At 44.1% G+C, this 17271-nt stretch overlaps 1 protein-coding gene across 1 annotated transcript in view; it reads left to right on the top strand.

Moving 5' to 3' along the window:
* Positions 1-6932: 6932 nt before the first annotated feature.
* Positions 6933-17271, top strand: part of IDO2 (indoleamine 2,3-dioxygenase 2) — a 593071-nt gene continuing 582732 nt past the window's right edge. The window contains exon 1 of the mRNA XM_069617631.1: positions 6933-7370. Within this exon, the coding sequence (XP_069473732.1) occupies positions 7248-7370 (123 nt within the window). The 5' untranslated portion in view covers positions 6933-7247. The remainder of the gene's footprint in view (positions 7371-17271) is intronic.

Raw genomic sequence — 17271 nt, 5'->3', positions numbered from 1 at the left:
CAAATTGGGTACGACTGCCTTCACCTTGGTGACGATGGGTTCCCAGATCCTCTTGCACTGGCATGACAACAACCTTCGATACGTAGGACCTGTGATGTGTAGTGAATTATTCAGTACAACCTCCACCAGGACCTTTAGCACCTCCTCTGTGACCTTTGTCTAGTGAGCCATGATCATGGGGGATAGCCAGTGGAGTTGCCCTTTGATGGGGCAAGCTTGCCAGGTGCTATGTGGTTCACAGGTTGAGGTCGCAGGAGTGGGGAATCACTTCTACTGGAGAAGGCATGACTGAGAATGAGGATGATATGACTCAGGGCAAGCCAGAGAGGTTGGAGGCAGCTGTGGATGTATCGTGGAACAAGGAGGAGAGTGTGAACAGGAGTGAGGGGGAGGGGGTGCACTGCAATCACTTGTCCAAGTGGAAAAGAAGTATCAGGACCAATGATGGAGATACCGACTCATCCAATTGGGGACTCGATGGGGTCAGGAACAGTCAGTTGAAGGGCAGGCAAGTGGGGTTACGGGTGTATTTTGTTTTGAACTTTTGAGTGAGTGGATGTGATCCCTGAGTCTCCTGCCCTGTCCTGTTGGTTTGGGTAACATGGGTTTGCCATGGGCGTGGTCTGTGGGTGTGAAGGGTGTATAATTACTTAAATGTTCCTATTGTGGGAGGGGCAGGGATTACTGAGGCGCCTGTCTCTTCCTGGTGCTCTAGGTTTTCCCTTGGGGTGTTTATTTACGTTGTTGCTGTACTCACCTGTCACGTCTGTTTCTGCTCACGCTAAATGGGTCTAATTCACACTAAAAACACTCAAAAATACTCTTTGCATCACTCTGCGAATTTGGCCCAGTGGAACTTATTTTTTGGCACTGTAAAGTGCCTTTGCTCCGCTCCAAACGTTCCATGAATTAGGCCCTAATAGTTTTATGAAATTTAGTAGCACCAGTGTGCAGATCACACTTTATATGCCATTATTTGTATTACTACTAGATGTCCCACAACCAAACCCTTCAGTGTTACTACAATGGACTTGTTTGCAAAGTCCTAGTTCCAATAGCATTGAACCTCTAGCTTACGCATTATTCACCATGAGTATGTGTTGAGCGCTGAGTTGATTCCATTAATGGAAAATCGACCTCTGTCAATATTTCTCACTTAGTTTCAATCATTCATTCATCTACCCTGCCATTGATCTATATCCAAATGTCTTTCAACATAAATCAGGAATGTGCAGCACCTGCCCCTGGCTGCTTTTTACTTCATGGTCTTTTTTAGTTTTGGCTCCTAGGTGGTACTGAAAGCGCTACCTTTAAACCCAAAACTATTGTCATTAACATATGGGTTTTGAATCAGGGTCTGCAATGCTTTCCCAATGGAGATATATTTTAGGAAGGATACACCATTGTTATCCCTCCCAATCCCTGCCCCTATCCAATCTAATCCCTATGGCTAATCCCACCCATTCATGCCCATCTCTGAACTCTTTGAGTTGTTTTAACTCTTCCATACAGGCAGCCATCTTTGATGACTGTCTCTAAGGAAGCCCTCTGGAAACAAGGCAAAACTAGGGGGAATATTTGAATGGGAAAGATACCATCCATCTTCCAAATAAAATCATATATTGTTTAAAATCGCTTGTTTGTGCTCTCTCTCACAGCCTCTGCATGTCCTACAGGGGAGGAGGCTGATGTGCCATGGCGCTGACTTCCCCAGGCGGCTTTTGATTTAGTGAGAGTTGTGGTGACTCGCTAGGCAACTTGTTTTATTTCCTCCTGGTTTTACCCTTGTTTACTAAGACAATTTGTCGGCAATGTTACAATTAAAATGAAACGTCCCTCCTAGCTCTGCACGAGTCCAGCATGGACAGCTGCAGCGTGCTGACCTCACTGCATTCTATCTTGCCAAGAGCTAGACAAAAAGGCAAGATTTACTGCAGGCAGATTTTGGCCCGCAGCAACTGTGTCACCGGTTTTCTCCTGGAAGATTATGGCGCTGACTTGTGTGTTGCTTGCTTAATACACCAGGAAAGACAACATCCCTTTGGAAGAACAGTTTGTGCTCAAAGCTGTCACAAGTTACGTGAGATCCTGTTACAACAGGATGCGTCAGAAATTCACAGCGAGAGCAAGAACTTATGTGCCCCAGTTATTTAAATTTACATTTACATTTATTTATTTATATAACACACAATGAACCCATAGGCATGATGGTGCATAACAGAACAGAACAGTAAACAAATACAACATAAAACATAAAGCAAGGTAAGTACAACCTAAAAATCCAAAAAGATCTATAATATAAGAATAATAACAGTAGAGCTAAAGTATGACACAGTAAGGTATCCCACTAACAAAGCACTTAAAGTATTAGTTTACAGTTTGTACCCCCTCTCAGGAAATAGTTGCACTTGTTGAGAAACTGTGGAAGCATACTAACCCCGCTATTTCGGCAGATGACCTTCAGGTCGGACAGTCTAACAACACCCGTTCCTGTGCGTGAGCGCAGCCAGGCTAGAACTTTATTGCGTAAGGCATCTCTAGTCTCAGTTCCAGCTGTTTTTCCAATGTTAGAGGTGACAACATTTCATTGATCCATGATGAAGTCATGGATGCTGCTATCCTTGATACTTGGCATTAAGGATTATTTTAGTCTCACGTCTCACATGGGTGCCTGCTTAGGAACAACATTAACCTCTGTAGCGCATGCGATAAGGATTTGATCATGGTTATAATCTGGTATCGGGGTTACAGAGGGTGTTTCCTTGACTTGACACTTGGAAACAATGCTGGAGTGATTGGTCTGACAGTTAGCAGCAGGTAAGGAACTGGAAGATACCTAAAGAGTACCTCTAATAAGGTTAGTTTGGGAGTCCTAGTCCGAGTCCTAGTCCAAACTCTCCACTGATATGTTCGATTGGCATCCACTATCTGTTTTATTTGGCTGATTTAACACAGCTGTCAATATTGTACTACAGTCTGTATTGTAACGCATTCTCTGTGAGGGCATATGGCCTAGACAAACTCGTTCAAGGTATCCATAAGTGACTGAAGACCCTGTAGGCTGTGACACTGGTGCAGTTCTTTTAAGATGCTCTCTTTAAGATGTAGAAATTGGGAGGGAGTAGCTTCATCAGGTTGAGTGGCGGAAAGCCTGGGGCCCTTTGCTAGAGTTCCAGGTGATGAAGTCTTGTAGTCAAGATTCCTCTTGGCGTATTTCTTTATCCCTCCTATTAGAGGTCACTGCAGGTGAGAAAGCGGATAAACCGTGGTCAATACTGTCCTTTCCCCCCAGAATGTTCTGGGGTGGCAGGTGCTAATCTGAGTCCGGACCACAAGAGAGCCTTCCTTGGCTCAGAAGTAAAATTGTTTACAGCCTGGCTAAACCACCCCTATTAAGGACCTCCATATAGATGGCCAGGAGCTTTATAGGAGCGGGCTAAGGGGTAAACAGGCTACATCACTGTCTCAGCGTCACTAACTGCTAGCACTAGCTGTTAACAAGTTTTGAGAGTGGTGAGATTATAATACCATGCCAATTCAGGGTCAAATACTAAAAAGTGTGGGGGCAAATAAAACACAAATGCAGAACATGTCAGGGTGCTAAAGACAGCAAAAGCATGGAAGGGAGTAGGTGCTTACCCACTCAATGATTAGTGCCGTGCCGTGTAATTGCACCAGCTGCACGATCCGTCACCACACAGAAGATTATCCAGTCATGAGGCTCTGTACACGTCATATGTAGCCAAAGTCTTTGTCTTGCCTTGCTCAATTGTTGTTGTTAATTATCTGGGGATAAGCTTTAGAATGTGTCCACAACTTTACCTGTGGTGCAAAACAGTATTACCCTTTGTGTGCAGCCAAGCATTTCATTGTGTAGTACCTTCCAATTTTCAAAATCTAGCCTGTAAACACAATACATTATCACACTTTAGGACATGCCCTTCTTAATCCATCTTTAGGACTATGGTCCACCTACAGACGTGACACACAACCATGCTATCCTCTCTCCCTTCTGTTGGGAGCATCTGGTCTCCTCTTCCCATCCACTTATCTTCCCTTTTGCTCATTAGTTGAGACTATTAGGTGGTGCTAAAGCTCCACCTATTAGCTGGAACTAGTGCATTAGAGTATAGATAGTGAGAAATGGGATATGAGGAAGGACACACAGTTTGTAGGTGTTGTTTGGTTATTTCCCCACCTATTGAGTGCCCATAGTCATGCTTATCCCCAAGACCCTTCCCAAGCAGTTCCTTCACCTCCCCGCCCAACACACCTCCTCATGGGAACTCTTGGAGCTCACTTTAATTCAAGCTTTACCATCAAACTTTGCACTCAAACTGCCTGCTAGTGTTTTTTTTTTTGCAAAACAGTCTTCCGAGAGTTAATGACTTAATTGGAGATGTAAACAGGAGACTGGTGTAATTTAAACGTCTTAGTAAGGGCTACCTTCAGCCACGCGAGTTACAAACACTATGCATGCCCTTTTCTGAAGTCCTGTTAATATCACGTGTTGGCAAAACCAACAGTTTTGGCTTGTTTATAAATACTGGGCATTTGCCAGGCAGTTATTAGATGCCCAGGTACTCACACCATTTTGCACTTGCTACCATCAATTGCCGGTTAATACCATTAAGGCAGTGCCTTGGAAGTACAGTACCCCTGGGTCTGGTGCGCAATACTTGTAATAAAACAAACAAACAAACAAACATGCCTACACAAAAGTCCAAACCGTTGGCATTGCCAATGTGTGTTATTTGATGCAGAGTGCCTTCTTTCGCTTACACGTGGATCCAAGTAAATCCTCAATGAGTGCGTTTGTGAATCAACAACTTGTCCAATTTTTCATTCACTAGCACAAAGAAATGTGTGCATGCATGGTAGATAAATCGTTCCTTTTCACTTGTAACCAATGTTTTTAAACATATCTGTAAATATTGTATGTTAAAAGCACACTGTTGATACATATCTTAATATGTCTTATGCAGTGTCTATAGTGCATTCAGTGTGATTGGTTTTGCTACATTTTGTATATTTTTTTTCCCATATGCTGTCACGTTTTCCTTCCCCCTCATAACCCCTTTACACCTCCTGGGGCCAGATTACAGAAACGTTGCACTGGTTCAAGTGCAAGTTTGCACAGTATTAGCACGTTTCCAATCCTTCCAGCTCCTGGCCCCCCTATATTGAAACTCCCTCCCTTTCTCTAGCCTCTACATATCCACCTATTCCTCCTTAAAATCACTCCTTCTTCACCCCCGCCCTGACTCCTCTCCCCTTCCTCCTCTTCTTTCTCCTCCCCACTCCATCTTCCTGTTCCTTTATCTCTCCCTGTCTCCCCTTTGATTTCCACCCTCCCTTCTACTCCCTCTACTCCCTTTTCCCTTCTCCTTTCCTCCTTCCCATACCTTTCCTCTTCTCTTGCTTCCCAAATGCAAATCGTTCCACCTGCTGTTTTTCTGGTTTGAATCATGTACATTTTATTGCTTCTATTTTTCATGTTTGATGTTTTCTGTATTCTGGTTGTTATGCTGTAAAGCACTTTGGAGTAAAGCGCTATATAAATACAAATACAAATACACTAGGGCAAAGTTTGCCCTATTTTAAAAAACACTGGGACACATTATAAAACCATACGCACCAGGGCAAAAATTGCCTTAAAGCAAAAAAGATGCATTTTCACTACATTTTTGCACCAGGGCAAACTAGTTGTCCTAGTGCTAATACGGAATTGTATTAGCACTAGGGCAAACTTTGCCCTGATGCAAAAATGCATCAAAAATGTATATTTTCAGCACTAGGGCAACTGGAGCCCTTGTGCTTTTAATATGCTAAACTGTACTTGTCGAGGTGCAATGGTTTTTTAATGTGTCCCAATTTTTTTAAAAAATAGGCCACATTTTGACCTAGTGCTAATACCGTGAAAACGTTGCTCTAGTGCAAAATTTCTGTAATCCGGCCCCTGATGTGATTTCTTCCCTCCCGCGCACTGATTCGTCACACAGTACCACTATGCTAACTATTAACACGCAATAATCAATTCCAAAGACCAAAACGTTTGGCTTTGCCAAACTTGTTTCAATGTTCCATGCGTCTGGTGCACCAACCTCACAGTGCAGCCCCCACCATAAATTGCCTTTTTGACCCCCTCCCATATTCCACTCCACTAGTGGCGGAATTTTGCCATGGATATTCCCGACATGCTTGCAATTAAAATGCCCTATGTTGTCCCTGACCAGCGGTACCCAACTACTGCCACATACAATAGCAGGACACTAGCTCGCTAAGTAAAGCAAATGCTTTCAGGTAAAGTAGACCAGGGGCCAGATTACAGAAACTTTGCACCAGTGCAAGTGCACATTTTGCACGTTTTAATATGTCAAACTGCACTTGTTGAGGTGCAATCGCTTTTTAATGTCTCCCAGTTTAAAAAAAAAAAATAGGGCAAACTTTGCCCTAGTGCTAATACCGTGCAAACTTTGCCCTTGTACTGCTGCAACGTTTCTGTAATCTGGCCCCAGGAGTACATGACCTCCCATGATGTATGTGTGAGTTAAATGACAAACCCGGGTCTGGCAGCATGGCATTGCCTAACCTGAACTAATTTATTCCATTTGACAGAATTATACCCAGCGGATACTTTGTTCCAGTATAGACTTGCCTTTCAACTGTGTTGTGCTTTTACCTATCACGTTTGCATTCAGAACCAGTTACATGCTTGGCAAAAGACCCATAGACCCGAGCCAGCCACCGTTTTTGAAGTACTTCTGTCACTGTACTAACAATGGGTGTGATAGGCGCACCTTCTCTAGTAAGGGGGCGTGATTTAGAGAAATGCAGATCTGCTGTGTTTGCAGAGAACTCGTTTAATAGATAAACGATTGCATTACTCTTTGGGGTTTTACTGCAGTTTGGGAGGCATGGTATTTGCACGTGTTGCCCGGCTCTACATTCTTATCGTCTGTCCGATTCTTCGTAGTGTTTGTTTAGTCTTAACGTTGTCTTGTTGCTTTCCGGACAAGGTCAGTCGAGTCTCTTGAAACAATGTGGGGTTGTGCTTAATTAACACAGTTACCTACTTTCAAGTCTCTTCCTTTATTCTCTGCCACTCCCTGCCCATGCCAGGAGCACGTCGGTGCCTTCACAGCGTCGGTAAGAAGTTGGGCTTGCAGCATCCGCTTGCAACGTTGTGAGTGAGCTCCGAAGGCAGCGTGTGCCATCTCATCACAGCAGGCGGTCGCGGCTCTGAAATGGAGACCTCATTTGCCAAGTCAATGGGACGTCACGAGCTTGATTCCAAGAGGCGCCGGCCCTTACATCTAGAGGCATTTCACATTTCTGAAGACTACGGATTCATTCTGCGAGATCCCCTGGTAACAGTCGTTCTTTTTTCTGAATATGTTTTAACAAAACATTTCTCAAGTTGGCCCAAGCAAGTTAGCCAGTCCAGTGGTTTAATTGTGGGTTTGGCGCTGGCATATTTTGGTAGCAGAGCCACCAACATGTCGCCAACACCAATGCTACAGAGAAGAGAGATAGTAAAGTGGTGCCAGCCGGAAAGCTGACGGTGAGGCTGGCATGATAACTGGACATTATGTGCCAACGCAATAAATGGTATTCCTTTTATCACTGCCAATATACTCCATTAGTGGCTTGTTTAATTTTCTCCCTATCAGGAGTTCTTTCCCATGTCGTGCAAGGCACTTAGGCTATAGTGTGGGTACTTTCCTGGTCCCTTTGGGCTACATGTGTGTTTCTCTTTGTGGATAATGTTCCCATACAAACGATTATGTTCTGGAGAGGTTAACTACATAGAGACGACCTCATAAAAAACATCTATGAAGTAGGTTGTGAGTGGTACTGCAAGTCTTCACCCTCAATGTGATTTCTTAGGAGGACATCTGTGTGCTGTCAGCAGTACTACACCTCCCCAATAAAATAAGTTGTGAGGCCATCTATAAGTTGTTCATTGTAGAGGTGCAGTACCACTGACAAATGTGCTCTCTTGCTCAAAACCTGTTTCCATGTCTATTTAATGTTGCTCTGTTTCTTGTTTATGTAATTTAATGTATTCTTTGGTGCAAGAACCGTATCACTAACAAACATACAGATGTCCACATAAGAACTCTCACTGTGATTTCTTATGAAGACGTCTGCATGTGAGTGGTACTCCACCCTCCAATCTCAACGTGATTTCTTATGAGGACATCTGTATGTAGTCAGTGGTACTGCACCTCTCAAATAAAATAAGTTGGGAGGACATCTGCAGGTTGTAGTTCATTGGATGGGTGCAGTACCGCTGACAGCATAAAGGTGTTCTTGTAAGAAATCACATTGGGATCAAAACAACAATAAAGGACAGCTACGACCAAAGGCTGGAATTAAGCTTACAACCAGCAGATATCTCTCCCCACTTGCATTATTGCTCTGCTCCCCCTTGAGCTGTCCCTCTTTTCATGTGCTGCCTTCCGTCCCTCGGTGTGCTGCCCTTCCTGCCCCCTTGTGCTGTCCCTCCTCACCCTTGTGTTCTCCCTCCTCCCACTTGCACTGTACCTCCTCGCCCTTTGTGCTGTTCCTCCCTTGCAGACTCGCTCCTTCCACCTTCCCTCCCCATTGTGCTGTCCCGCCTGGCACTTTCTCTCCTTCCCCCTTGTGCTGTCATTCCCCCATGTGCTGCCGCGCCCCCTTATGATGTTGCTCCTCAAACCCACTGTGCTGTTGCTCCCCCCCTTGTGGTGTCGCTCCTCCCCCTTCCACTGTCACTCCGCCCCTTGCTGTGTCATCCCCCTTGTGCCGTTACCCCTCCTGCGTGTGTTGTTGTTCTATCACTGTTACACTATTGTCCCTTTCCCCCTTGCGCTGTCGCACCGTCCAACTTGCGGTGTCACGCCTCCCCCTTGCGCTATCATGCCCCCCTGTTGCACTGTCACTTCTTCTGTTCAGGCGCTGTCACTCCTTCTCCCCTTGCACTGTCACTCCTTCCCGCTATAGTGCTGTCGCTCTTTCCCCTCTATTACTCTCCTCCCTCCGTCCTCCTTGTGTTGTTGCTGTGCAACCCCACATTTGCCCTATCTCTCACCCTCCCCCCTTTGCTCTGTCGCTCTCCCCAGCATTTGGGATTTCACTCTTTCCTTCAAATTTTGCACAATGCTGCTGTGTACTGCTGCCGGCCTACCTTTCATCTATTGGATTTTTTTATCCTTCCTCGTGTTGGGATTTATGTCGCATTCCTCCACTACAGTGCTTCTCTCACCCCGCCGGTGCTGCCCTTCATTCCTTCACATGCTATCATTGCTTCTTCCCTGTCACTCCTCAATACTTCCCTCCATGCTAAATGCAAAATGCAGTAAACTACTACAAACACCCAATCTATTGGCTTGGCCAATGTTTGTTACTTTGCATTTTCGGACTCCTACTCATTTTCTTTGTTTTTTTTAATCAAAACAGTCAAACTACAAGTCCCAGAATGCAAAGAGTGAAACTAGGCGTGAATGACCTATTCATGCTTGGCAGAGCGACTTGTGAGGGAGCTGTGATAAAGTAAATGCATAATACATGTTTCATCCTTTAAAGATAAATGGCCAAGTCGACTCTGCTGAGACTTGCTCCTCAGATTGCACATTGCACATGCATGTGTGAAACAGGCGCTTAATTCGCTGAGCTTCCTTACCCTCATAAATGGCGTAACAAAATAACTTATTATTGAATGAAGGGGTTTGACATGGTATAGGATGTTGATACATTATAATTAAATATCCTGTCTAAATGCATGATTGGTTAACGGCTGCCGCCACTACTAAGCCTTTTTATTCTAGCAAAAAGCAACATATTTTAAGATTGTGGAAATGAAACTGCCTTGCTTGTTAGGCTGCCAATTGAATAAACGGAGCTGTCTTGATATTCATTAAGCCTTTTACAAGGACTCTGGCAACCTGTATGTATGTCAGCCTTAAATGTTGAGTGAGTCTGCTCACTTGCAAAGTAACTCAGGCCCAAATGATACCCAAGGGACGAAGTGTCTCCTCCGGCCTACCCCTCACCACCCCTCCCATTCACCAACTACTCCTATACACACTCTCACAACCTCAACACAAACCCCATTCCTGGGTCCTGCCATCCATCCCTACACCACCCCAGCAACTATGGGCCTAATTCACAAAAGTGTTTTATAATGGCAAACCCCCATTGAAAAAACGTTCTGTGAATTAGGCCCTATGTGTTTTACAACGGTACCATCCAGACTGAAAGAAAATGCATCTTTAATGGTCACCAATAATTTAATTCGTTGTCCCCACAGCATGCAGCTTTATACACCCTCCTTTTCCAATTACCCACCCCTCAGACATCTTAAGGAACATGCCCAAGACAGTAGCCCCTCACCCCCATCCGTTACCTGCACACACTGCTGTGCCTACAGCAATTTCATGTTAATCGTGATCAACTGCAGAAGACACAAGCTGATCACCATGGAGCAGGACCTGTTGTTCCAAGCAGGCTATTCAAATGGACAAAACCAAACTAGTGCCTGGCAGATAGCTCAATAAGATATGTCGCATGGCATGGCTACCAAGATTCCCAGTTCTATACTGGACACCTCCAGGCAATCCTGGTTCTCATTGCATGCTGGGATGTGTAGGCCCATACTTAAAATGGAAATAACGAAACTACAAGTCGTGGCGTGCAATGCGAAAAATGAGGACTGGATAGATGTGTCACCATGGAACTGGTAAACTTTGCAGCTATGGGAGGGTGGTGTTCCTAGCAGATCCCAGGTTTAAATCCCCAGTGGGGGAGAGGGCAACAAACGAAGGAGCCGTGCCCCAGGTGACCAAAAGTGATATATGGCAGATTTTCTTGAAAAGTAGAGGAACATTGTACGCTTTAGTCCACGCCCACTTCAACCTCTGGCTATAACTCTCTTCCCAGCGCAAGTTTCCTTGCAATGTGATCCTGGCACGTGATGTAGTCAATATGGATGCGTTCTACAGGAACTGGTCCATTGCTCTGTTGCCAAAGGACTCTAGTGTGCAACAGGAAATATTGGCTTTTGCTTTAATAATAACATTTGCATTTCACTAACATCCCTGTAAAGTAGTTCTACCTAAAAATTCCAACTTCTTTTCACTAATCTGTCATTTTCGAGTCTGGTAATAGAGAGATAGTGCTGTGTATGAGTGATATGGTGGGTCTGTGTACAGTGTACCTGGGAATGAAGAAGAGTGTGTTAGGGCACACATGTCATACCATGGACACACGATTATGCTAGAATGCTAAGGAGACCAATACAGTGAGACATCAATTACATTAGATCACACATTGAAATTGGAGAAAAAAAACACACTCTCTAAGTATCAACATCTTGTTGGCCTACAATTAAACTAGGGCACACAATAAATTAAGTGGGAAAAAGTTTATCTCTGATGCTAATGTGAGAGTTTGTGAGTGTGCAAATATGTGTGTGCACAAGTGTAATTGTGCAAATATACGAAGGAACATGCACGTGTGCTAATGAGCAAATGTAAATGTGCAAGTTTGCACATGGCAGGAGCGCAACGTGGAGAAGACATGGCATAGTTACCATAATGGCAATTATGTAGAAGTGAGGGATACAATCTAAGTTGAGGACAGTATTGGACAGCGTTCCTTTTAAGAGTCTCTTTTTTCCATACTGCAAAAGATGTATTGTTCCACTTTTGTGCAGCATTACATTTTATATATTTTTTTGTAACTATTGTTATTATTTAAGCTGCTTGCGACGTTGTATGTTTGCATTATTAACTGCGGCCCCATATTTGCCTATGGCTGACCCTGCTAGTAATGAGTCTTCCGATGCAGAACTCATTTCACCTTCCTTAGGATGCTGTTGGCAGGCTGAGAGCCATTTCAATCCTCACGTCTGCTCCCGTGCTTGCCTAGTGCAGTCTCCTGGGAATTTTGCCCATCTGGACAATGCCTGATGTCCAGAGCATGACCTTTGTCACGCGTTTTTCGCAAGGGCCAGAATCTCTGGCAATAGCTCCTAGAAACCCCTTTGTCTCCAGCAGGCATGATATCGCTCTCACAGGGCACTCCCATCCACAGGCTAAAAAGGATGCACATATTCGCCTGCGCGATTGAATATCTTTTTTACCCCCAGTTGTAATAAGTAGGTTTGAATCTCACAGCTATTGGCTGTCTCGTAACACTGACTGTCATGTTGTTACACTGTTCCATTCTCAGAGGAAAATAATGTGCCAGCAGCGTGCTCCTGGCTATGGTACAGGCATATCGGTGTACAGGTATTACCAATATGGGGTGATAAGATTAATGGGCACATTACAACATTGCCAGTCTGGAAAAAATGCAAGATAAATTGACAATAATTCCGGCACCAGAATTTCGTCCGGACTGGCAAAGCACAAGTCTGCCGGTAGGGGCACCGATCTACCGGCAGATCTGACCTGCCAGCATTCAGGCCCCTACCGACAGGAAAATAACAGAAAAACCAGCACCGGTACTACCAGTGCGAGTGATTCCAGCAATCCCATGCCAGGGAGTCCTAAGGGACTCTATGGGAATGGGAATTTACCATTACTAAACCACCCGTAATATCCCAGTAATATTGGGATATTGGGCAGTGGAGATAGGAATTACCGGTGGGTTACTAATAAACCCGTATGAGGCTTTCATTCCTATAAACACTTTACTAGTTTGTGTTAATTACCGATTTGGTGCTGAAGATTTCTCTGGTTTAGAAAAGAGCACTGTTTAAAAAAAAGGCCTGTTGACCAATGGGCTCAGTCAAACTCTCCTAATCCTTTACCTACCTTCACTCCCTACCCACATGTACCCTTCCCTCCCTTTTATGGCACTCTGGGCCTCAGTACGGATCTCCCGGTAACCCACTGGTAATTCCAGGAGGTTACTAGCAAACCCGCCTTAGCGTCTCCGCCACCCGATATCCCGGTATTACCGGGATATTATGGGTGGCAAAGTGACCGTAAATTCCCAACCCCAAGGAGTTTCATAGGACTCCCTGGAATGGGATTACTGGAATCACTGGCACTGGTGATCCTGGCATTTTTTTGCCGGTAGGGGCCTGAACTAGCAACATGTCAGGCCTGCTGGTAGATCAGTGGCCCTGCTGGCATACTTAATTTGTAGAAATAAATATTTTCTCTTCTGCCACATAACCGTAGTCTGCATGCAAATACAGAATAAGGCAATTCTAAACGTTGATAAATCTAGTAAAATAAAACAATCTTATTCATTTTTTCCCTAGCATAATTTATTCACAAACACTTTGGTTGCTAAAAAGTTTATACTAAAACAGAGCCCTCAAATATTTTTTTAGAAATCCTGGTGTTGGTACCAAATAGCATGTTGCATTCATGTCCCCATTATAAATGTAGGATTACATGTTCCAGAATACAATATGATGTGAGCGTAACAGCCATCTCCTGTGATGAGGTAGAGACATGACCCTACAGAACTGGTTAGACTTGAGTTGTGTTTTATAAAGAGCTGACGATATGAGGTTGGGTGAATAACTAAGATACTATAGTATGGTTCTAGAAATAATAGGGACTTTCCTAATAAACATAAACTAGTCTATAGGATGGCATCATCTAGAGTCGGGTTATTTAAGGATTCCCTGCACCTCAGGGTGATCAGATTACTTAACATTCAAATTTTGAACCTATACTTAGAAGTCTATATCCCTCCAAGGATGCCCTGTTCCAATAATACACATTCAAACTGATGGCCAACAGAAAATCCAAACAAAATATTTCAGAGCCCTTTAGTCTTCTATATAACAAAAGAGATCTGGAAGTTTTGCCACGGAATTTCTTTATAAACCTATACTTTCAATGTCAATGTTACACATTGGATTCTACCCTGCAGGAGTACAAGAGTAAATAGAGGATAAATGGCCCTCTCTGCCCTCACACTTCAACAAACCAAGAGCCAACACAATCATAAAGTTAAAACAGGCACAGTGAAGAGATATACCTCCTTTTGCGGTAATGTGGGCTGAGGGAAGGCTATGATTTAAAAGAGTGTGAGCGTGATTTAATAGCGACTCAAACAGCAGAGCATACCAGTTAAAAATAAAGGGAATGTCCATTCAAGGCTCAATACAAATAGATATGTCTTAATACAAATCACCATCTGCAAAACTCTAAACAGAAAAACACTACACAAATGGGCCCATGTGGAAAGAACAGAGAATAAGCAAAGATAGCAGAATAAAGCACCCTGATTAATGAATCAGTGGTGTAAGAGAAGTATAAACCACAATGTTCTATAAAAAGGATATGTTTCTGGGATGGAAAAAGGAAATGAGTGACCTATCCAGTCTATAAGGCCCAGAACTGGACCAAGGGGGCAGTTAATAGTCAATGGTACCTTTTTCAGATCTTGGCTGTTTGGCAGAAAAAAACAGACTTCTTGGTAGGCCCCAGCGATTTGAAGATTTGGAGAGTGCAAAAGGCAGCACTGGAGGGTCATGGTGGGTCGAATGTGTTCAACAGTTCTTGAAAAAAGGGATCCAAGCAGGTCAATGGCAAAAACACTATGATCCCAACTATCTTGGCTCTCAGAATGCTGTGAGTCCCAATCCAGGGGCTCAGATGCAAGATGAGTGCTTTCCTTGTGCTCGCTAAAATTGTGAAGGCTGGCACACAACTGCAAAATCATACATCTTTCACCAAACTCATGCTAAGGAATATCCATCTATTCCAATATGTTAGGCAGTGGCAATGTTTCTCTCTCATTAGATAATGCACATATGTGATGGAGTGACAGAAAATACTGTGAAGGCTGCAGCATGTTTGTGGGGACGTATCCTGCATCAAGCAAACTTTCCCTCTATTTTGTAAAGGCACACAAAGAGATGCTGTTGATCTGTAACATTAATTTGCTGTGGGGAGTTACCACTGCTTTCTTTTATCATATGCAGACAGCGTAAATTGTGCCCCTGACTGTGAATGACAGTAACATGAGCCAATCTGAGGTCAGAGTTTACTGTCAGTCATGCACACATTCAAAGATCCATTGGCTTCTATTTTGAACCAACGGGTTGGAATGTGTGTTGACCAGGGGCGGGCTGGTGCACACAGCAGCAGGACTGGGCTTTGCATGCATCGGACTGTTCTTGCAGCAAGAGGGGTGATGCAATGAATCCGATGGTGTCATCACTCCCAGTGGTAACCTCACCCCATGTGGAAAGGGGATGGCAGCCACTAGCTGATCCTGACCCTGGGGGTGGCTATATGAGGGAGGATTACATGGGGAGAAAACCTCTGGGGGGGTAGCAGGGCACATCAGAGAAGGCATGGGATAGCACTTCCTCTCTTGAGGATACCCCATCCATACCCAGTGCCTTACTAACATGTTGTTACACCTCCCCTCATACCCATAGGAAACATACTGAAGACCTTTTAACAAGATCTGACTTACATTCCACAACTTATGACAATATCTCCTCTGACTCTGCATACAAGTTATTCAAAACTAACTTGCATCTAAAGACGTCTAAGAACACTCACCCAGACTTTCCATGTAAAATATCAGTAATGGAGGTCCATTCCCATAACTGCAAGAATACTGGGAAATGGAAGATGGGCCGAGTGATGTAGAGCGGAAAAGCCCAAGTTTTTGGGAGCTCGGAGATGTAAACAAAAGCAGCAGCTGACTTCGGAGAGCTGCTGAAGAGAGAGAGCTGCTTCTTTCGGTGAGGACCGGAAAACAGTGTGGTCACGAGAAGGGCCATGTTGCCGTCCAGCTCATAACAGGAGAAGAGGAAAGCTGTCCGCGAGAGAAGGTACGTTGCCAAAGTGGCAGAAGGCAGCACAAGGCTCCTGGGCACCCGCAGACGTTCACCGGCAGTATTCTCCTACATGGAGCCTGACAGGAAGCAGCCAGACCTAGCAGGAAACACAGAGCATTGAGAAGCCAAGAAACGAAGGCAGAGAGTCGATGAGAGATGCCGAACAACTGTTACTGGCTCAGAGCGAAGGGAACAAAGTACCCCAGGAAGAACCAGTAAGTCCCTTGAAGGGAAACAGGTACACCAGGTATTATTGGCCAATGTGCTTAGGGAGAATAATTGTAAAGACTATATATAAGACAATTGAAAGAGAAGGAACCTGTGAGCAATTTACTAAAAGCAAAACCATATGGAAAGTAATAAACTTTCATGAATCTCAATGTGTACAATACACATATAGGAAAATCCCTGGCAGGCAAGTGTGCCAGGCAGATGCAGAGCTAGATAAAGCAGACCCAAGAAGATATTACATTGAAAGTGGGTTCAGAACCCCCATGAAGAAAAGTCCTGGCAAGAGAAACATACCAGGCAGTTATAAGTTTGTTTAAGAAAGTCCTGCCAGAAGAAGCATACCAGGCAATTACAAGTGCATTAAAGAAAGTCATGGCAATACCAGGCAATTGCAAGTGGGTTCAAGAAATCCATGGCAGGAGAAGCATACCATGTAGTTACAAGTGTGTGCAAGAAAGCCCTGGTAGGAAAGTACACCAGGCAAGGACAAATTGAACTGTGTATAAGAAATACACTGCCACAAAGAGGTCCTGAGACAGATACACTGCCACAACGGGGTCCTCAGATAGATATATCAGGACTAAACAAAGTCTATGTAAAATCAGAGAGAAAAGAAGTGCAAACCTGGCAGGGGAGTACACCAGGAACAAAGTTGTTTTGTGTATCAGTTATGATATGAAGGAAGAGAAATTCAAGGAACTGATATTTTTGAATATACAACAGAAGGGAGATAAATCTAGGCGAAGGGAATCATCCTCTGGAAAAGGGAACTCCATCCTTCCGGAACATTTGTGTTGGAGTTATACATTTTTCCTTTTGAACATTTATCAATCACTCAAGGCAGAGGACATTACCCTTTTCACCTTAGAGATTGTTTAATTAGAGTTTTTGTGCCAGAATAGCACTTAAGACACAGGACAGTTTTGCTTTGGACATTCTGACATCGACATAACCTTAATTTTTTGTTTTAGGTAGGGAAATACCTCTAGTGCAGAGACAGAAAGGCATTTCCCCGCCCCCTTGTTTTCTTTAATAAAAGACTTTGACCAAAACCATGAATTCATTTGGTCCGAGTCTCATTCCTGGCTCCTCATAATGATGGCTTGAGATTCATCGCCAGTTGTTATGGCCACTCACACATGCTTTCACAAACGACACGGGACACCGTTGGCTCCTGTCTATCTCCTTTAATCTTCTTACAACAAGTGCCCATCCTTTCCTCTGTCCCCTCC

This window comes from Ambystoma mexicanum, chromosome 10, assembly GCF_040938575.1.
Source record: "Ambystoma mexicanum isolate Mex_15411 chromosome 10, UKY_AmexF1_1, whole genome shotgun sequence".
Classification (NCBI taxonomy): domain Eukaryota; kingdom Metazoa; phylum Chordata; class Amphibia; order Caudata; family Ambystomatidae; genus Ambystoma; species Ambystoma mexicanum.
Note: the sequence above shows the minus strand (reverse complement) of the source record. Positions and strands in the feature narration are given on the sequence as shown.